Source organism: Athene cunicularia (genome assembly GCF_003259725.1).
Source record: "Athene cunicularia isolate RWA chromosome 13 unlocalized genomic scaffold, athCun1 chr13_part1, whole genome shotgun sequence".
In the NCBI taxonomy this organism is placed as follows: Eukaryota; Metazoa; Chordata; class Aves; order Strigiformes; family Strigidae; genus Athene; species Athene cunicularia.
Genome location: NW_020799117.1, coordinates 4,518,700 through 4,540,501, shown reverse-complemented (window position 1 = coordinate 4,540,501; position 21,802 = coordinate 4,518,700). Strand labels below are relative to the sequence as shown.

Genomic DNA, 21,802 nt, shown 5'->3' with positions numbered 1-21,802 from the left:
CATCGGAAAGGGGGTGTATCTCAATTTCAGTGTCAAAGGAATATTTTACAAAAAATGCACCTTCCTCACAAAAAAAACACCAACAAACCACCACACAACCAACCCTATAAAACACCCATCTCCTCTGTAAACCTATTCTTTCTCCTTTCCACCTTTATGCAGACCTGTTTAGTATTCCTATTTGAAAATTGAAGCTATATTTATTTAGAATGTGCCTGAAACTACAGTATGGAAACATAGGAAAATACACAAGAAAAAAAAATGGAAAAAACCCCCTAAAAATTAGAAGAGAAAACCTTTGTGATTTTCAATATATAAAAGTCATTATTATTTGTAGGAGTAAATAACAACTGTACATAGAGCAATACAGTCAACAGCAGTTCAAAATAACTTATACCAGTTGGACAACAGAAAATACAGCACTGGAGTTTCACTTCAACACCAATACCAGCAAGAACTGTAACCGAATGGTTATGGCACTATAAAGGTGAAATTCACCCTGTAGATATGGCTGAGCAGAAAATCTATGTCTCATTTAAATACCACCTAAAGCTCTGACTTGAAAAATAGACAGGGCTTTGTGCTAGTATTCTGCAAGGTGCTGAAATTTATACATTAACCCGAAATTACTTTTGTTAGGAGGAGGAACTCTTTAACATCTCCCAGTGGATACTGTAACTTGCTCTGCAGAAAGACAGCCTGCTGATACAGCGATACACGGTGCCTAAACATGACACTGATTTCCAGGTGTATATCATCCTATATATATATATATATATATATATAAAAAATATACAATCAGCTTGATTGAAGAGATTTAACATTCCCTTCAATAAAACAGCTTGCTGATAAAAACAACTGCTCAGAAATCTGTTCCTCTCAGAGCTTTCTACTAGGACAGAGGCTAATACACTTAAAATACATCATCCCTGCTGTAACATATGAAACTTATGTCATATTAACATTAACATGTTAATAAGTAAATATTAACACTTTAATAATTAACATGTATCCATATATTTAATTTATAACAATATTAACAGTTGATCATAGAAGTTTGAAGTATAATATGAATTATGATATGTTGCAAATACTTTTATTCACTCTGTGGATATTTACAAGTTAAAAGTGAAAAACCTACCTCAACTTCCTGAATACGTAAGCATTACAAATGAGAAAAGAAAAAAAGAATGAAATAGACCAATATAAAAATATGTTAACATTCATCAATTTTCTCCTTGGTGACCTTTTAAATGTGAAATCACTTATTTCAGATAACCTTCACCTCCACATGAAATAATTTTCTCTCTTTTCTGACCGTTTCACCTTTGACCCTTCCACCAAATGCCATTCTATTAGCACATCTCTCTCGCAGACCGCCAAAACAAGGCGCTTTCATTTCCTGTTGGCTGACAAAACCACCAGAAATTGTTTTTTCATACACTCATCTGTTACATACCTGATATAAGATTTTTTTTTTTTCCTAGCTGACTTTAAAAACTTATTTGATGGACTTTGAAGGTAAGGCAAAACCAGGCATGGATCCACTTCAATACAAGAGGTAACAGCAACTGGGAAGTAGTTTTGCTGAACAAATATTTTAAAATATCTTTCTCCTTGCACAGAATTCACACTATGAAGCTTTTGCCTATGGTTCAGCGGTTACATATGACTAAGTCAATCTTTTAATTAACTGAAGGGACTTGGCACTCCTAAAATCATGCATGAAAAGAGAAGAATTGATATCACAAACCAAGACTGAATCCAACTCCCTTAGCTAAACCCAGTTAGTACAAATGTGACTTGGCCTCTTCACACAGCCAGGAATAACCATGAACCCCAAACCCCAGAAGTCACCTGTCCCTCTCACAGAGCACAGACACACTGAGGGGAACGGGACAGAGCTTCACTCCAAGTCCTGTGACTCCAGGTCCCCGATGGACTCAGAGTCTCACATCTCAGGTAAATACTCAGCTTCCACCTCCAGGAAAAGAAATCTGACTCCTGTCAAACTGGCCTCAACCCAGATCCTGAGGAAATGTTGGGTCCTGTTCTGTTCTCAGTGGGCGCAGGATGAGGCCTCTGGCAAGATTCCTTTTTTCTGCCACCTTATAATTTCTGCCTAGGCTAGACACCCACCTGGGATAGCAAAGCAGATAACCCGAGACACTCACTTGCCCAGAGAACAGCTCACTTTTGACATCCCCTGACCTAATTCAATTGCAAGATTTGGGACAGGAGCTGTTCATCACCTAGCATCATGGAATTCTACTTCAAGATTTTACCCTCAGGAAATTTAACTGAGAAATAAGTTATGATCATAACAAATGAAAAAATTTTAGAAAAGCAAATATAAATTGCTAGACATGAGCTTCAGTTCTTTATTGCATTTTTATTATTTTTATTTGAGCAATCAAGAGATGAGATGAAACACATTTTGAAGTGATTTAAATCCATTTTACCACATCATGCATAATAAGTTATTCTTTCTTAACAAAAGCAAAATATTCTTTTATCATTCAATACAAATTGTCAAATCAAGCTGACTTTGATATGCCATCAACAAAGTCAATCAAGAGTATAATCGTATGTTAAGCTAAGTATACGCAGGGCATATTAAAAAGTTCCTAGTTTAAAAGCTCCCAGAAGTTTTCTTACTTTCTTACAGGCAGAACTGTCAAAAACCTCATTCATCAGAACCCATAGATTTATCAGAATTCATAGACTGGCTTCCGATTTGCAAAAAAGCAAACCTTGAGTAAGACTTGGGTATGAGACAATTTCCTGTTAAGTCATATCTGAAAAGTTAACAAATACAAGTTGACCCTAAATCACTACATTAACGTGACCGCTCTTCTCTCCTATTACCCTCCATATCACAATAACAATACAGCTAAAAACCTGAAACTAATGGTAAAACCAAACAGATTTACCCTCTCTTCCCCCTTAACTAAGAAAGTAAAAACCAGCTGCTTGTTCTCCCAAAGTTTTAAGTATTTAAGTTATTGCCACCAAACCTACTCTACTGTCACTTCTTGGTTTAGTTATTACCTAAAGACTTAATATTTTGGAGGAGTTAACGAAGCATGGTTAATTTAACACACAGGCACTCTCTGCTTAGTTCATTTCTTGTCAAAAAGAAGCTCTTACAAGACACTCTTGTTTATAAATAGAGTCGAACATTAGCTAAATGGGTGCATAAATATTTATATTTTGTACCACTAACTGAGCTCATAAGTTATTTGTATGAATCAAGCAGAAATTAGATGCTGACTGAAAAAAACTCCACAGAAAATCTACTTTATTTTGTACCTTTCAGAAGCTCAGTGCAGTGTCCTCCTCCAAGGCCTGGGAAGATCCCACTGACCTGGATGAGCCAGGGGCACTCAGCCATCACAAAATCCTCATCACTGATCCTTCCTGAGGAAACTCTTGTACACAGGGCGTAACTCCAAGGACTGTCAGATAACCTTTTGGAGGTAATCTTCATTCCCAGCTCATCTTAGCCAACAAGAGCTTAAATTTCTAAGTATCTCCAGGAAGGAGGTTTATTAACACTGGTCTGCAGCCTGCTTAGTATTTTCCTCTTCTGTTCTCAATCTATGATTAAACCTTTTACCCTGATAAAGACCAGCTGGGAAAAGTGGTAATTCCCAGCTCATTGCTTTTTTTAGAATTATCTCCAGAAAGATGCAGCTGCATTTTCTGCCTCTCTACCTTGCAGTACTGAAGATCATTCCAACACCGAGCAGTGTTAAAGCACCAGCTGCTGCTTGCTAAAGTCAATCTAGCCCGTATCATAAATATCCCCCCAAGGCCTATTGCCTGTTTTAAGCAAATAGTTTGTGTCAGCAAATTACACATCATTTGTTTATTTATTTAAGAGGAAGAGAAAATATTTTACCCACCGACTACTTCAGTGAATAAAGATTTCCCAATGGTAGCTAGTGCCCAGAGCCTGCATTAGTGTCAAGAGCTGACTCCAAACTCTTAAGTACGTGAAGACATCTCTAACCACCTCTGAGCTCGTGCTCTCTCTCCTAGGAATCAGGGAATATGCATCCAAACAGGATGTTTTTGCTTAGGGAATTAGCAGTCCTTGCGCTGTGGATATGTTATTTTAAAGTTGCTAGGGGAAACCTTTGAAAAGTTTCCTGATAAAGTTCCCAGAAAGGCCAGGAATGTAAGGGTTTAATTAAACAGTTAGCAACATTAAGTGGTGAAATTGAAAGAAACCACTCCAGACTGAAGCAGTACCACATGGATTGAAAGGTGTGGGCGCATCAGGACCTGCCTAGTAGCTAAGCCACTAATACAAAGACAATTAAATGCTTTAGCCTAGAATGAAATGGTATAAACGATTCACACTGGACTCATATAATGCTAAATACATTAATACCTGTTTATTAATAACAGTCTAAAATAAATAAATACATATCCAAATAAATCCCAGTTATGTCTGGCATAGAAAAAGATCTTTGACCATGTACAGCAATCTCAGCAGCCCCATAACACTCAAATTCTCAGCACATGTACTTTTGGTAAAGCTACCACTAACGTGGAAAAAAAAAAAAAAAAGTCTTCTGCTTAATATAGCCCAGAATGTTACTTATTTTCATAGTTTCATAAATTAAAAGGTTTTTTTGGTTGGTTGAGGGTTTTTTGTGCTATATCAAGAAACAAGATTTGTCACTCCTGGTTTACTGGAAGACTTTTCCAGAAGTTTCCATAGGCAATACTAAGAAAGTGGTAAGCAAAACTCTCAGCACAGGCTTTCTTTACCTACAGTCACAATGATTCTTTGGGGTGGCAAAAATTTCAGAAATTAAAAAAAATTTTAAAAATTGTTAAGTAGGTTACCACTGAGCCCATGTCTGCCAGAATAAGAATTCTCATTCTTCAGAACTCAATCATAGAGCCTTTTACACAGAAATCTTCCAGCTGCTCTATTGTTTTTTTTGTGGGTTTGAGGGTGGGTTTTTTTGTGGGTAAAACGACAAATATAGCAAGAATTAAAAATATTTCTTTAAAAACCCCAAGCCACTCTTTGTTTATCCATAAGAATGAAGCCAGAGAGTATGTCTACAACGTTGAGGGCAAACAGATGCTCATTTACTCTGCTTGTGCTTCAAGCAGGATGAATGAGGGCCAGCTGTGAGCCAGCAGCTATAGAGCTGCTTTAGCACAGCACTGTGCCAGCGTACACAGCTGATGTATTTGGGTGGCTGGAACAATCACACAACTGTCTATGCTAGCTTGTGCTGAAATACCCAAAACTGGAAAAAAAAAAAAAAAAAAACAAAAAAAGAAGAGCACTTTAGTTTGATTATTCTTTGCTGTCCCTTTTAGTAGACTAACTTTAGAAATACATTATCACTTCTGCCTGAACTCTTCCTCTCATTAGCATGTGCTAAGAAGCCTGTTCTCCCTGCCTAGAGTTAAATAATTCTTTCTAACTTTACTTTCATCAAGTTTTTCACATTTTAGTATGTCCCACCAGCTCCAGAAGGTTATGCTGCAAGCATTAAAGCCCTCACAAGCCCAGAAAGGTAAAGCTCAGGAGTCTTCCAAGGCACGGGTTCACTGATTCTCATTGCATGGGATGTGCTGTACTGTCACCAATGTTACAACTCCATGACCAGATTGAAAAACCAGAGCATTACTTGATTGCTTATGTTGTAAATTAACAACACACCATCACTAGCAACAGTGCCTCAGCCACACAGAACTGTCTTAGAGGCTCTACAGAGGCACATTCAATGCATTTTTTTCTCCCGTCACGAGTCCCCCTTCTGTGACCTTTGCAAAGAGCCTCCACTGTGGCTACCAGAGAGGCAGCAAAGGGAGGGAGGAGTTGGGGTGGAGGGAAGACAGGCAGTGCCATACTTCTAGCAAGGGCTGAGGATCAGACGTGGTATAGTGAGGATTTACCATCTTGGCTGAAACAATTTGCTCAGTCAGATCCTGGGGCAATCTGCAGGGAAGCTCAAGAGTTACTGACCCCTAAACAAGTTCGTAGGGCCCTACTCTCTCCATCAGTTGGTCCCAGACACTTGAGAGTTTCTGATTTCTTTGGCTACTCTCCAGTTACACCCCAATGCGTATAGCATGTTTATGCAAATTTCTAATGAACCAGAACTCCCCATCCATCTCCCACCACACACACAGTCTGAACATCAGCGAGGGATCCCAGTGACAGACAGTAAATTAAATTTATAACCACTTATTCAAAACCAGGACTTTTCTGAAGGGAAGGTGTAGGTGGCAAACAGGAGACCAGAATTCTGGGTCAAAGAGGACTGAAGCTCCACAGGGTGCAAGAGGTCCAGACTGCAGCAGCTGTTTGTGGGCTCCTCCCCAAGGAGCTCCCACCCAAGGAGCCCAGCCCAAGCAGGGTGGTACAGCGTAGCAAAGCTGAGTGTCCTCATGGGAGGCCAAAGAACAAAAATACTTCAGTTAAGTAAGCTTAAGAGGTCCCTCTGACAAAATTATATTTGGCACTTCTATTATCTATCTGTTGTGGAATTTATATAACCCAGTTGGAAGACAAAAGTCTGTCACGGAACTTACATGGAATTTACATGGAACTTGGGAAAATACTGTGAAGACCAGTGGGATTTTTACTTCTCATCTAGAAAAAAAAACACAAGCCCTCTCTCTTCCCTGTGAGCTTTGTGCTGGTCCTCAGTGTGACCCATGAAGAACTACCTGAATCGTGCAGCAGCAGGTTCAGCACAGTGCACAGACAGAAGCAGCCCTGGGAATCATTAACTCCCACTTTCACAGACTGAGTAGCACCTCCTCGAGCAGCAAGAAGCAGAGCCAGAGATTAGACAAATATCGTCCTCCCCTCCTTTCAGCTGGAATTCCTTAAAGCAGCATTATTTCTGACCTCTGAACTAACACTACACCTGAATTAGCAACTCGGTAGCCAGGCTAACTCACTGAATCTAGTGACCCTTCCAAGGTTCCAACTAACGCACAGAAAGAACATGAATGCCCGCTGCATGAATTGCAGAGTCACAAACTGAGAACTTGGCCTAGTGTTGTTTTCTCACATGATCATTTGCTTGTTTTCCACTTACCAAAACCACTGTGCCTTTACCTAGGATTATTATTGTGAATATTGACGAAGAACAGCACCCTGCAGGTTCTCTCTATACAGACAGAGAATAGCACTGTTAATAAATTGTATTCTCAACAGGTGTAATATTTAAAACGTACCTTGAAAAGAGAGCTACCAAACTCTTTCCACATCTTAATTTTCATTCAAAGACTCAAATTACATACTCACAGAGCAACTGTTTTTAGGCAGCTTGAAAGCCAAACACATTAAGCTTGAAGGTTATAAAGCCATTGGCAATGTTACTTCACTTCCAGTATTCTTGTTGCTTTGAGAGTACATTTGCAGTAGCTGTTTGTGACAGATTCACTGGCCCTTTTTAGCTGAACATTTGGGGTCTGTATCTGGAGAACAACATCCACGTGAAAGAATCCTAATGCTGCCACTGCTTTCACACACGAGAACTGGTTTACAGTGAATAACAGCATACATAATGATTAAATACATAGCTATTTATTGTTTTATTTTACAAGAAGTCTTCAGAAAAATGTTCTGAGTCATGTGATTTTTTTTTTTAAATTACCATTATAGGAATAATCTCATTATGAGCTAAAGTGATAATTCTCCTAATATCAAAGTTATAAAATAAAAGCTATGAATAAAATTATACTGATATTCCACTTAGATATACAAATCCTCATGGTTAAAACATACAAGGGAACAAACAGCAGTTGTATAAAATTAACTTGTCTCAATTTTATATTTACTGACACAATTTTCTGAGACCTATAGAGACAGTTAAACTATGTCCTATGTCCTAAGTCTTTAAAATTACTTCTTTAAATGCATAACTAATAACTGGAAAGAGACTCTATGAATTATATTGAATTATGAGCAATGAACTGTCCCTGGGAGGACACAGGCATTTGTATTTCATTTGTAGCTTTGAGGAAAATCTAGCTTCAAGTATTGTTGAGAAAAACCTTTCCAAAAGGTGAAATCAAACGAGCCATGCTGCTGTTGAAAAGGACAACTTTGCAGCCCTTTAGCCAGTTTTAGACAGTATTTGAAATTTCTTAGAACTGCATCAGGAAAAAGCAGTCACACTTAGCTTGCCTATGAAATAACCAGTTGCTGACTGTGAGAGAGCTGTACACATTTTCAGATCGGAAACCCCATGAGCCATTACAAATGTGTGGTTTCCATTCCAGTTTGTAATATCATTTAGTTAATTGTCTCTGGCATTTTATCCATTCTAAAAAAAAAATGAACACAACATCAAAAATCATTACACAAAACTGACAGCAATCTTAATGGAAACAAAACAGCTAAATACTCGCAGCAGTTGCTGCAGACAGAAATGCTGTCCTCCCTCGAGAAAGCGCTCCTCACTTTATCACCAACAATTTGACCATGTAATCGGTTATTTTAAGTGCCTTGATCAGTTTATAAAAGTTACCGTGTGCTGAGATTTTCTGTGATAGTTGGGGCTGGTTGATTCAAGTAAACGCCCTCATGACTCTTGTTTTGTTACTGACAGACTTGTGTTACATCTCTATCCATTTCCTGAGAAGTCATAGGAGATGCACAAAGGTAACATTTCACTGATGGAACCTCATTAATCTATTAAACCAAATAAATAAAATAGATTATTCTGAATATTAAGAAACTAAATTCTTGATGTAAAGTAAATTCAGCTGTAAAGTAAAAACAAAAAAAAAGTTACCTTTCATAAATGATTGCTACTTGCCATCTGGTTGAAGCAATAGTATTTTGGAGATAAAAAGTTTTTGTTGGAATGGTATTTAAAAGATTTAGCTCAAATGATCAATTAAAAAAAAAAAAAAAAAAAAAAAAAAAAAAAAGATAAAAAGGCCAAAGAAACCAAATATTCTGGTTCAGGCAAAGGATAGCTAAACTGCAGTAATGGCTCCAGTGGGATTTAAATGCCAAGGCTGTTAGCGTCCACAGTACAAAGATTTCCATATGCATTGATCCTACTTTATTTTAGCAGAAGACAGCACCTGACTGCCCAATTTGTGCATAATTTGTTCTCAAGAAGTCCACAGAACACTGTCCAAAGGCAACTTCAGATCCATGCTGATCGTTTTAAGCCACAGAAGTCAAACTAGAGTTCCACTTGCATCTGCACTGAAAAAAGATGATCTAACAGCTTAATTTGAACACCTCCATTTGCTAGCAAGAGCCCTAGTATACATCAGTATTATGGGATAAAGATTTTACTCCATTGTCAAAGCACCCTAGTATCTTCCCCTCAAGCAGGGAGACAGGGACCCCTCACACCCTATAAACTAGGCCCAGAACTGCTCACCCCAAATCCTACATCGTTGTATCAGTTACAAGTCAATATACTAACGAACACCATTATGTCAGCTATACTCAGACTGTATTTCCATTTTGCTTCAGAATCATGACAACGAGTGAGCAGAAAGATTTAATCACGATACACTGGTGTTAAATGATTTCAGAAACTTTGAACATTTTATTTATGCTTTCATTGGTTCTCAATCCATCCTTTTAAATTCTTAATTGTGTACATAGGGAATTTCACACAGTACACGCTCCAGAAACAATATTCGGTATGAACATTGTCAATTACCAACATATGTTCAGAATTGCTCAGAAAAGGATAAATTAAAAGTATGAAATTTATATTGTACGAAGCTTCCATAGCTGTGGTTATGACGATAAAGCAACATTCGAGCTAAGTTCTTCTGTCCAAATTGAGAAAACTAAGTGACCTTTCATTTTTTACAGTATCACGCTTCTTGGATCAAGGGCAGACATCTGAAAGAGTCTCCTGTAGGGAGATATAATGCACTCTTGAACTTGCCAGAACACACGCCTCTGTGCGTCAGCAATAAAAGGTCAGTATGTAGTGTGGCACGGCATGGAATGAACAATGACATGAGAAAGTAAGATGTAGCAAAACTTTATTTTACAGTCTTAGGAACCTTCTGACCAAGCGGCTATAGCTCCAGAGAATATATAACTTCCAGATCTCAAAAAGGCATTTTTGAACTGTTCTGCTGTAAACAGAAGTATGTTCCTGATCTCTAGACAATATGGTTGCTGACTGTTAAAGGGATTAAATCATGAAATGGGTCTAAAGCAAGGGAAAACGGCTTTTTTGCAAAGAATAGAACCTGAAAATAACCCAGCATTGAGAAATATCTGAAGAGTACTGAGGGTCATAAAGACTTCTTTAGGCACAAGAGAACCTTTGAATTTTGATCACTTGTAATTTTACACCTGAGGTCTAGTAAAAACTGTCTATTTAATTCTAACAACTGAGAAAATAGTTCAAACATACAGTGTAACTGATCTCCAAACCTTACAGATGTAAAATCAGAGGAAATATGTAACTTAGAGAGCAGCTGCATTTACAGAATACAGAATTAAGTGTGATGATGATCTCAAGAAACACGCTCTAATTTGAACCCTCCCTCCAGCCCAGACACACACACAGACATCTACTATGAATTTCACCCATCTACTAAGAATACAGTGAGTAAGTCTCAACAGGAATCTCTTATTCTCAAAATACTCTTCTGCTCTCTGTTCAACACCATGCACATTTTTTACTAACCCTTCTCTTGGTTCCATGGACTGTAGTACAAAAAGGTTTGAGGCAGATGCTTTACAACTAGTCAATCTGTCCAGTTGTGGGGGAAAAAAAACCCTACATCTTTATTTCCTTCTTTCTTTAGTGACCTAATTAATGAATATATGCCTTAAGTGCTCTTTATAAAAAAATTTTCATGCTGCTAAGCCAAAGCCTCAACTTTATTTGTGAATGTCACAAGCTGTGGAAAGCTCCGAGAGTCCCCACCAAAATAAGACGTTTTACTTGCAAATTAATAATGTAGATTTCTTTAATAAACACCAATGTTCACCCAAACTAAGCACTGAGATCTAGAGACACATTTCTATTTGTTTCAATATATACAAAAAAGGGCTTAGAGAGCACGTTCATCCTAACAGATTTTAGCAAAAGGAGATAGAAAGCTACCCTCTAGGAAAAATGTCCTGAAATAGTTCAATCTCACCTTTATTAAATGTTTGTTGTTGGAGACAGAAAGATTTAGCATTAACTTCACATCAACCAAACATAATCTCTTCCCTGATTTTTAGCTCCATTCTGCTTCCATTGAAGGCAAAATCCCCTGCTGTTGTGTCCTAGGGAAGGGGATTTCCCGAATTGCTGAAGTGGTTGGGAAACCAGGAGGTGGCTTTTTCTCTTGGTTGTATAAACCAGAATAAGAGTAGGATTTGGGTAGTGTTGAGGAACTTAGAGAAAACATTCCAAGACATCCCAAAAAGTAAAAACACCTTAAAAATATATCCACAAAAAGCTGACTGGAGTCAGTGCAAACACTACAAGATTTAAAATACCTGCCAATATGGTGTCGTTACAATACTGCGTAGAATTAAGACACAGTTTTAATAAGGCAGATAAAACAATTTTTACATTCAAACAATAATGTCTATTTGTAGGTCCTCTAAAACAGCTTAAATACCTAAGAAAGCACAATTTGGAAATTATGCTTCAAATCCAGTAACATTACAAAATCCGCAAGATAAATTTCATCTCCACAAACCCTGTGAAATTGCTAATTCTTGTATGTTTGAGATTTCTGAGGAACTAAATAACAGCAGCTCTTGCTCATTTTTTCAGGCAGTGGGGAACGGCCAATAAAAACAGCATTTCCTGCACTGAAGCTACTTTTTTAGTAGCTGTACATTCTTCTTAAGAGTTGAACATTAAGGTCATCCCCATTGTTCATCCCATTATTTATGGGCCAATTTGAAATGTGTTGGCTTTGTTATAAGCTCACCATGCAATATGACTTATAATCATGTGTTAACGGGGAAAGACAAAACAGGAACTTTTACAATTTACTAAGAAACAAACAACTGGGGACTTGCCTGTTTCTAACTGAATTAAAGAAAGTCAGGAACGTGAATGCTCAGCTGCTGCAACATTCATTTAGATTATTACCCAGCTTAGCATTGTCGTTTCTGAAATTGTATTTTGGCAGATTCCAGGAATGCTGTCAAGCCATTTGTCAGCTCAGTCAAACATAATATGAGCTGGTAGAATATTTCAGCAGAGGTGAACTCATTTTCAAAAAGCGTTTTGAGAAGTGTTTGCAAAGGAAAACTACAACCTGAAATCAAGAGACAAATATCCAGCCAAATGAAAAATATCTCAGAGAATTTTAATACAAGATTGAGGACTGGAAAAATATGTCCTATATGAGACTCTCCTATAGTTCCCAGTTTGTCTAGTCCTCAGAAAATTATGGTTAACCACACAGAGACACTAAGGCTACCACAGCTTTACAGTGAATGCTTAAAAGGAAACTTAGCACCTGTCTGGAGGCTGCATGCAGTTGTTTTCATGTTGGAACCCTGCAATCAGTTAATAAAATGCAAATGATGGTTTAATGTATTGCTTCTTGACAGTGGGTTGAGAACATCTGATGCCTGAAAAGCACTATGTTAAGCGACAGGGGAAGGACTGGACCCCTCACCAGTTGCAATTTGCACAAGCAGGTTTGCAGAGGTATGTTATGGAAGGGAAGAACATCTACAATAAGCCTCCCACAGCACAGATTGACATCTACACCAACAAGCAGCGTGGTGACTGAGGAGTCGATTTGCAGAATGAAATCATTCATGCTGAGGAGACAAAATCTGCTCTGCACGTCCACCCTTTGCTTCAGACTAGCTCCAGCCTGATCTCCTCAACTGGTTATGAGGTGCACATATCTCCAAGCATGTCTGTTTTCTCTTTTCATCAGTAAGGAATTCCATTCACATGCTCCACAATGCAAACACCAGCACAGTATCTGGATGCAACTGAGAGACTTGCTTCCAAGGCATGCTTTGATGAAAAGGAAAATGCTAATGAAGAAATGCCCTGTGCTCACTGTACATGACTTCTAAGATCTTTGAGGACCAAAACAGATCCTGATTAAATAGTGGATGATTAATGTGAGTTGGATGGTTGTGGGCTGAGCAGTATTACTAACTGAAGAGCAAGTGATGGAAAAGTCTGACACAGTGTGAGATGAATCCAGAAAGTGATGTATAACACAACAGCAAGAGGGCAAGCAGGGACCTTAAGAACCAGCTGCCAACAGACCAAGTTCAGGATATTTTAAACATGCTCTTCCTTATAGCAGACCCTCCTCTGAGATTACACCCACAGCTCACCTCTGAGAAAGATTGGTAGATCCTGAAATTTGCCAGAAGGCATCATTATACATCTGTAACTATCCTTTCAAAAATTAAGTGTCATTAATCATGACAAGAGCTGGGAAGAGCTTGAAGAGAATGGCCACAATGAATCTCACATCTGCTCAGAAGGATTAATAAACATACACTGCACACCAGCATCCCTGCATGACCCAGTACTGCTTCATTTGGCTGTGCTACACTGCATAAAATCCCCTCTCCCCTATATCTACAAATAGGCTACAAAACTGGAGCCTTTGGGTTTTGAAAAACCCACACAAAGTCAATATACCCAGGCAACTCAAATAACCATATTCGATATTCTGTGTGATCCTTTGGCACTATAAGGTGTAACCCTGTAGTGTGCTTTCCTGGTTACTATATCTGTGCAAGTACATCTTCAACTGCAGCCTTCTGCCTTCATTCAAAAGTGCCTTCACTTAATGGTTTATAGCTTATTCTACCTAGTTCTGCATAGTTAATCTAAAATTCCTACGTCAAAAAAACGCCATCAAAATCTCAAGGTGGGGAGGCAAAAAAGTCATTAATCATAAATCTTCGTAAGTCTGGATTTTAAGACCTTCAGCATCATCTGAGTGCCTCTTCAATTTTACAGCTTTTCTCCTGAAGGTGTGTATTAACATTAAAGAGAACTGCACAATTACCTGTATATCTTTTATTTCTTTCTGCAAGGCTCAGTGGTTCTACATTTTACAAACACTCTAAAGATTCTCTGCGATTGCTGATGACTCCAGTAGCAGAATGAGTGTTTACTAAAGATTGTTAGCAGCTGGTTTTGTTCTGTGTCTTTTCCTCCAACTTTAGTATGCAACTCCCTAAAACATTTCTCATTACCTACGTTACTTCACCTCGGCTCAGATTTTCTTCTTGGTTTTGCATTCAATCAGGATGAAAAAACCTTTGCTCTCACTGATCTGTTAAATTTCTCTCAGCTTCATACTGGTTTTCAGCCACCCACATTAAGCTTTTTTAGTAAAAGACAGTTTACAGTTACTCTCTTCTGTCTCTTTCCCTTTTTCATCCAAGTATCTACAAGCTGATCTTGGATATGCACCCAATTTTTTTTATTTCCTCTTATTATGACCTTTTGGGATTTCTGCAGTTGGCATCTCCAATGTGTTCTCACTTACTATCTTTCACACTGGCATTTCTTCAACATGTTTTAGAAAAACAACTCCTATTCTGCTTTCTATTTCACTTCTGGCTGTCATCTAGGTACCACGATTTTTCACTGTCTATCCTAACACAGTTGATAGGTTCTCACTAGAGTTTCTGTCTCCTGTATGTCCTTGATACCTTTAATCACCTATTTCTCTTTGTTTACTCTGCACTCACTGGGACAGATTATGTTCTCAGCTATATCACTATAAATTAGGAATACGTGAACTGAAATTAGCAGATTTGTGCAGATGTAAAAGTGATAGAAATGAGAGCAGAATATGGACTAAAGAATTAACACCTAATTTATTGCTATACAAATTACAGAAAATCATGGCTGAGAATTTACAATGCTTTCTCCCAAGCTAAAGCATAACAGGTTCCTTTCTGAACATAGTGGTCATCTGCAGCAACAGCACCAGCAAAAACACTGGTTCGTGATTTGCTGATGCTGTAGAGAAAAAACAAAGAATGTTACATGTCTATTATGTATCTGTCAATAAAAGTTTGAAGGAATTTCCTGAAAATTTTATTTATTATTTAGGGGGTACTCACAGAATCTTGCCTTTCTTTACTGTCCTGCCACTTCCAGATTCTTCACATATTTTTTGACATTCTGGCAAAACCTGATTATTTCTACCCATAGTACTCATCAGCTAGACCACAGTTTCCTTCCTACTTTGTATTTCAAAACCAGAAAATGTTAGTTTTTAGAGAAATCCAAACTGGCCTGTAGTTTAATTTGTTTGAAAATTTAATCAATCAGTAGTTCTGTGAAAACTAAGCCAAGGAATTTATAAAGTTGGACAGTTGCTACAGTGCAGTGCTATGGACTTACCTCCACAACTTGCTGCCAGAAAGCTCAGCACATAATAACACTCTTTATGGCGATTCCCGTATTCCCATACTGGACATATCAGAATCTGTTTTCAGTTCATTCTAACCAGGCAATAACATTATATTTTTTCACTCAATGGATTAAAATTTCCAGTTCACTAGGAGAAATCCTCCAAGTGCTTCTAATCCATGATTACTTCCCATGCGTTATTTAAACTGTCAGGTCTCTCTTCTTTTATGCTGCAGGTTACAAAACACCTTTGCTCCGTTGCTACTTATTTTGGTTTCTTTTGCCATTAGTTTCTTCATGAAGACTCTGGGTGGTCAACCTGTGATTTACCAGCCTGAAGAAGCAGCCCACTGAATGCAGACACATTTTTTTTTTCTCTTTGCAACAAGACAGCTATGTAAGGAGAGGCACGCAGAGCACAGACAGCTGGGCCAATTCTGTAAGATGCCTTGGGCAGCAGTGGATGGCAAAGGAGTTCTGACAGGAGGCCGAGCATCACTTCATCCACAAACAGCATGAGGCTAGGAATACGGGGTGGGGCAGGAGCAGATGGGTAGAGGTTTGCCTGTAAAATGCTACAGATAAAACCTGTGTGGGAGAGCAAAAAGACACTGGGCATTGGGGAATGTGTCAGGGATGCCTTGAGGCTGCAGGCAGAGAGCAGTTAAGCTGTAGAGATACGCACAGAGCAGCTCCCAGGTCAGGTCTCCTGGAGAGGTTGGACTGGCCTCAGCTGGCCCCAAGGGCAAGTGAAGTGGGAGTACTGATGAAAGCAACGGAGGAGAAAGGTCTCTGATCCCTTATCCAGAATTTTTGGCTATGCAGTTTTATGGGCTGTTCCCACATCTGTGATCTCATTTTTCCATAGATGGCACAGTAAACTTTGAAGGTAACTTTGCCAAAGTTAAAATTGATAATTTTCCCCAAAAGGCAGCAGCTGGCCTTTGTTTATTCTAACTCATCTCTGTGCCCTGTGCTCTGCTCCTTCTCTGCCTGATTTGCTCTACTGTTCTCCACACATGGCTGACCAGACCATTCTCCTCTTTCCTAGCTGAATAGTTTTCTTGCTTCAGAGAGTCACTTTCCCCAGCTCTCTCCTCAATCATTTGAAAATGTCTCCTCCTTTCCTAGTCCTTGCACTTGAGAAACAGTCGTTCAGGAGCAGCCAATCCCCCTCCAAAGTGACCTATTCAATTTTTAGCAGCAAGGATTATCAAATCAAAATGCTGATAAATCATAACACCACAAAATACCTTTTGGATCCCAGAGAGGATCCTTTTTTTTTTTTTTTTTCTCAATACATCTCTTGCAATGTCAAAACTTGCTTGGATCATTGGAGTACAGAGGTCTGAGCCACCTCTGAGCACTGAGCTACTACAGGTATCTCTCCAGCTCAGAAGATTGATAGCTAAAATATAGTTTTTATTAACACCATATATATGACCTGGCTGTCAAAGAGTATGCTTAGCTTTTCTGGAATGCATAGCAACAAAAAGACTGAGATGGAAGAGGGAAAGAACAGGGCTGGGCATACATGCAACACAAATACGCTGCCAAAATAAGATTCGCTCTATACTGCCTGCCTTATACATCAACATTATTCCTTACAGCTCATCTGTCAAAATAAGGTAATTTCAGAAGGAATCCGGGGGATGGTCTGAGGACCTCTCATCTCCTCGGTCAAATTCATATAAATCCGCGAAATAACCACACTACTTAAAACAATTTTCTTCCTTTTGAAGTGTGACGACCTATAGTTTTGTACGCTAAGCAAGTTCTTAGCGTTGTTTATTTACTACAACATTCTCTTTAGCAATTGGAGCAATGTACCCACCACAGTAGTGGCATGATGATCAATTCTGCACTTGAAAGTGATCTGGATATTAAAAAATTAATACTGCTATCTATTCAGTTGGTGTGATGTAAGGCAAGTTTGATTACATTAGGTACAGTCTTCAAAGTTTTTAATGGGTACTTAAATTTTTGCCATAAGCAACTTTTGTACTTAAAATACACAATAACAACCAAAAAGTAGGAATGTACATTTAGTTTCATGATTAAATCTCCAAGGGTTTTACTCTATGAGTGTTTGCTGGGGGTGCTTACTCACGTAATACGCCTCTGACTGCTCAAGTTCCAAAGAGCCTTTTTGCTCGAGCGTCTTCCCAAGCCTACAGCAGCCCCGAGCCCAGCCCTCGCCAGCCCCTCCAGGACGGGCCCGCTGAGCTGTTCCCCCACTGCTGCAGGGAAACGCTGCGGAGTGGTGATGGATACCCACAGGGTGCGAATGAAGACAGCTTCTGCAGCCATCCATAAACTCAACTCATTTGAACTGCTAGCTGTCTGCTACCGAAGAGGAGCACCGGGAAAAGGGAAGGAAAAAGGCTCTTTCTTTTTATTCTAAAAGGACATTTGTTTGGCTTTATCATCTGGTATGGCAAAGTGAATGACTGGATCCTAACACAACCCTGAGCATCACATCTAGTAACTAAGGCATATATTTCTCAACAAACAAAATTAATGTGACAGCATCAGGTTCCCTTTCCTCTGGAGCATACACTCTTGATCAACAAACATCAGAGATAATTTTCTGATGACTAACCTATCACAAGCATGAAAAAAGAATTTGCTTAAAATAAATAAACCAGGTCAGAACAGTGACTATATTGCACTGCAGTGTTCAAAAAGAAGCTAAATGTTCCTGCAGAACAGACTTGCTGAAATTCTGACAGCCAGATGAGAAGAGTTGACCAAACCTTGAAAGCATGTGACTTGAAGCCGCTGAGTTCACCATGAAGTGGTGCATGAACACTTCTCTGAGACACATCTTTTCCTTTAATAAAAAGGGGAAAGGAATAAAAAAAAATCCGCACCCAAACTTTCCTCCCCCTAATGTTATACCCAGCTTTTCCTTTTTTTTTTTTTTTTAATTACTTATCAAATACAGAGCTATTTTCTCAGTAAATTTACTATTTTCTCAGAGAGAGACATGTGCTCTAAGAAAACAGGTCCTCATTGGAGTCTGGTGCTACTTTTTTACTATAACTGTAAGAAATGCCTGCAAACAGATCGCAGATTTCTTACACCTACACATAGACAATCAAGATACAAATTATATACTTCGATACACAGGTTAGTCACAGACTAAGGCAGCACTAATTAAAAAAAACTGGAAGCAGAAAGGTGAAATGTCACAAATCTAGAAAGAGTTAAACAGGATGGAACATTGTGGGGAAATACAGACACGTGTAGCATTGTGGACTTCTGTGGAAGACTGAAGACAGTTGCACTGGATCACCTTATTTTAATATTAATAGTAGACAGAAAAATTATTAATCTTTTAGGTTACAGAAGATTGTGACATTTCTGCAATGTCAAAAGCAATGAATGAAGAAATAACTTTTATACTAAAAGGAAAAAAAGAGAGTAGCACTATCTTTAGCAGCAAGTCAGAGAGCTGTAAACTCTTTCGAAATAAAATTAGAGATAGACTTTGGCCACTGTGATGATTGGAAGTAACATTCAAATGACAAGCAATGGAAAATTAGGGCAATTTCAATCAGATATGGGCTATCCTACATTAAAAGAATGGGGGTAATTTGATATAAACTAACTCAGAAGCAGACACACCTTAAACCATAAGGAAATGTCTTGAAAACCAGAGTATGATCCTGGGAGACAAAAAAGATCGAGCAGCTGTGTGAGCCACAATAAAAGCCGTAGGGTTGAAGCCAAAACACTGACTGCTCATTCAATGGAAAGAAGTAATTATCATACTAGAAACAGAGACTCATACCAAATCTTGGGTATTCTGGCTTTAACATCACAATATAAATAAACAAACAAATTCATAATGATAGCAGAAAAGATGTTGAAGAATCCGGCTCCTTCTGTGAAAGAGCAGTGCAGGAAATCAGACTAAAATGATTATAACAGACCACGCGACTGTGAAGTCCATGAATCTATGCGTACTGAAAAAGCTGGCACATTTCCCATGCACAAAAGGGAAAAATTGACCTTTTGAAGTTATTTTCAAAATTACTCTCTGCCTCATTATGCAGGAACACTACAGTCTTATGCAGGAACACTACAGTCTGTGACTTTATTTTAAAGTTTACCTTATTGTTGCAAGGCTCTGTTACCACACTTAACCTCTTGCATATTGAAAAAATGGTAGTGGTTGCCCTGCTAGTAAAAACCTGACTGAAAGATGACTACCTGTAATGTTAAATTTCAGTATTTTCAGTGTTGAACTCAGAATCTGTATACCTACTGTAGCCTAAACTTTTACAAAGATACCCAGTTTCAATTTATGGATTTCACACAACCAAGAAGCAACTGGATATCTACCAGTTAATTCCCACTGTTGAAGCATTATTGCTAGGCTAAATATGTCTAGTTTTGATGAACAGTGACATTCTGGTGTCTTTTCACTAGTAGAAGGAATTAATTAGTTTCCCTGCAAATTTGAAAAAGCTGGCAAAAATCTTCATCTGTCAGGATCTCACAGAACCCGAAGGACCCCCAAGCTAAAAATGCAGACTCAACCTTTTCCACATGTAAATTTGGCTGCTTGGTATAATCATATATACCTAAAGAATATGATAGGAACATTAACCAAAACAAATCCTCAAATCTCATCCATTATGAGGAAATATCTAAGCTTTGATGACATACTGTATATTATCTTCATTTATTTACAGTGTAGGTGCAGATTTTCAGCTATATATTAACAAAACACCAATAGACTAGCAGATTACATCTCCCAAAGATCTACCTCTGATATATTTTGCATTTGTCTTAATTTTATTATTTGAAACATGATGGTTAATTGCTTGAATAAAACTAAAATAGAGCATGTAAAATACCTGTGGTTTTTTTTTTTTTTTTTTTAAAAAAAAAAAAAAATAATAAAGGGCATCATTTGATAAAATGAAAAATTCTGTGGATTTTCACCCAAAATACTAAAACCCTCTGAAAATCAAATTCCTTCCCATCACCCCCTAACATGTATTGGTCAAGGAAAATGTCTTTCTTTTATAGAAAGTATTTGAGAGAAACAAACAATCCTCCTTCACAATCTTGCCACTGAGCTCTGGCACTTGCCCTGTATTCAGTATCAGTCAATTCAACTGGCATAAAACTGTGACATATATAGTGTATTTTGGAAGGGACGGCACAATCAGTATTGATGTTGGCAGCCTCCCTTGAGCACAGACATGAACACACAGCACAGAAGCTCTAGAGATTCACTGCTTTGCTGTAGCCTGGCTGCTGACTGGGCTTGAACGTGTGAGAAAGTGAGTTGTTTGCAAATAGTTTTTCCAAGTGGCTCCTCCATTCTCTTTGGAATCGTTTTCAAGCTGAGTCTTACTTCAGTTTTTGTACTTGAGTTGTGTTACACATCGCACACAGCTTTATTCTACTTTCAGACTTTTGCTCATCCCTGACTGAAGCTGGGTGTGGGGAGTGGGATCGTTATTAATAGAGAGAAAATCATGCTCGAGGCAGTGACTGACATATACTTTAAACCATTTCAACAAACCTGCACAACTAATGACTGCCTAGATAGCCTAATGTATCTTGGCTTGAGAAACAAATCTTGGGTATTTTGAGGAAAGAGCAGTTACTGTTTCTTCTGATATTTCCAAAAAAACACATTTCAGTTGTGGCTATCTGTCAAGTGAATTGAAGTCCTGCCTGCACACAACACAGCTGCTGCCTCAGGAAAACCCACCCAGCTGTTCCTAACACAATAACCTATCTTACAGGTTTTGTGAGCGCAGGGAGCACAGCCCCAGAATAAATTGTTCATTTCCATGCAACCTTACAGTGCATTAACTTCCCCTATAGACAATCACTTTGTAGAACAAAAAACCACCACAACACACCCTGAAATCTCTGTTTACTGTGGAAGGACTGCCACACGGGTGCAAGAACACTTCCAGTTCTCCCAGCACAGGATATGTCCTGAAGTGAAACACGTTAACTTAGAATCGAAAAGCTAGTTCTGCTTCAAAATCCAGGTTAAGTGACTTCTTAGGGAAAATGCTGCCACAACACACCCAAGACAGCAGGAGAGAGAGATCCTGAGTTGAAGTGTGGAAAAAACAGAAAACAGTCTCTTTGTCCCAATCACCACCCATTTAATTCTCATCATTTTCTCTCAGTCAATAACATTGTGTTCTATACATCCAATGAAACAGATACTGAGAAAGCTTCTCCAGTTACACTCATGCTGCCTAGTGAGCACTACAGGACAGTAACAACATCACCAAAAGTAGAATTTGGTCCATTTCTCTTAGATGATAGTTGGGTTTAGATCCAGTACAAATATCAGAGTTTAAGCCTTTCATAATTTAATAGTCATCCTCTTCCTCCTTTACATAGAATAAAGATAAATGCTTTTTCGGCTTCTTATTTTGTGTCCTTCAGACAGAAAAAGCATG

General features: G+C 38.4%; 1 protein-coding gene across 2 annotated transcripts in view; it reads right to left on the bottom strand.

Annotated features, from left to right (window-relative positions):
- The window catches only part of SPOCK1 (SPARC (osteonectin), cwcv and kazal like domains proteoglycan 1), a 318,661-nt gene that overhangs the window by 214,616 nt on the left and 82,243 nt on the right, over positions 1–21,802 (bottom strand). Inside the window, exon 2 of one of the 2 annotated variants that reach the window (XM_026858124.1) lies at positions 1,142–1,150. The exons of the other annotated variant lie outside the window; for it this stretch is intronic. Coding sequence (XP_026713925.1) covers positions 1,142–1,150 — 9 coding nt within the window. The remainder of the gene's footprint in view (positions 1–1,141; positions 1,151–21,802) is intronic. 2 annotated transcript variants of the gene reach the window in all.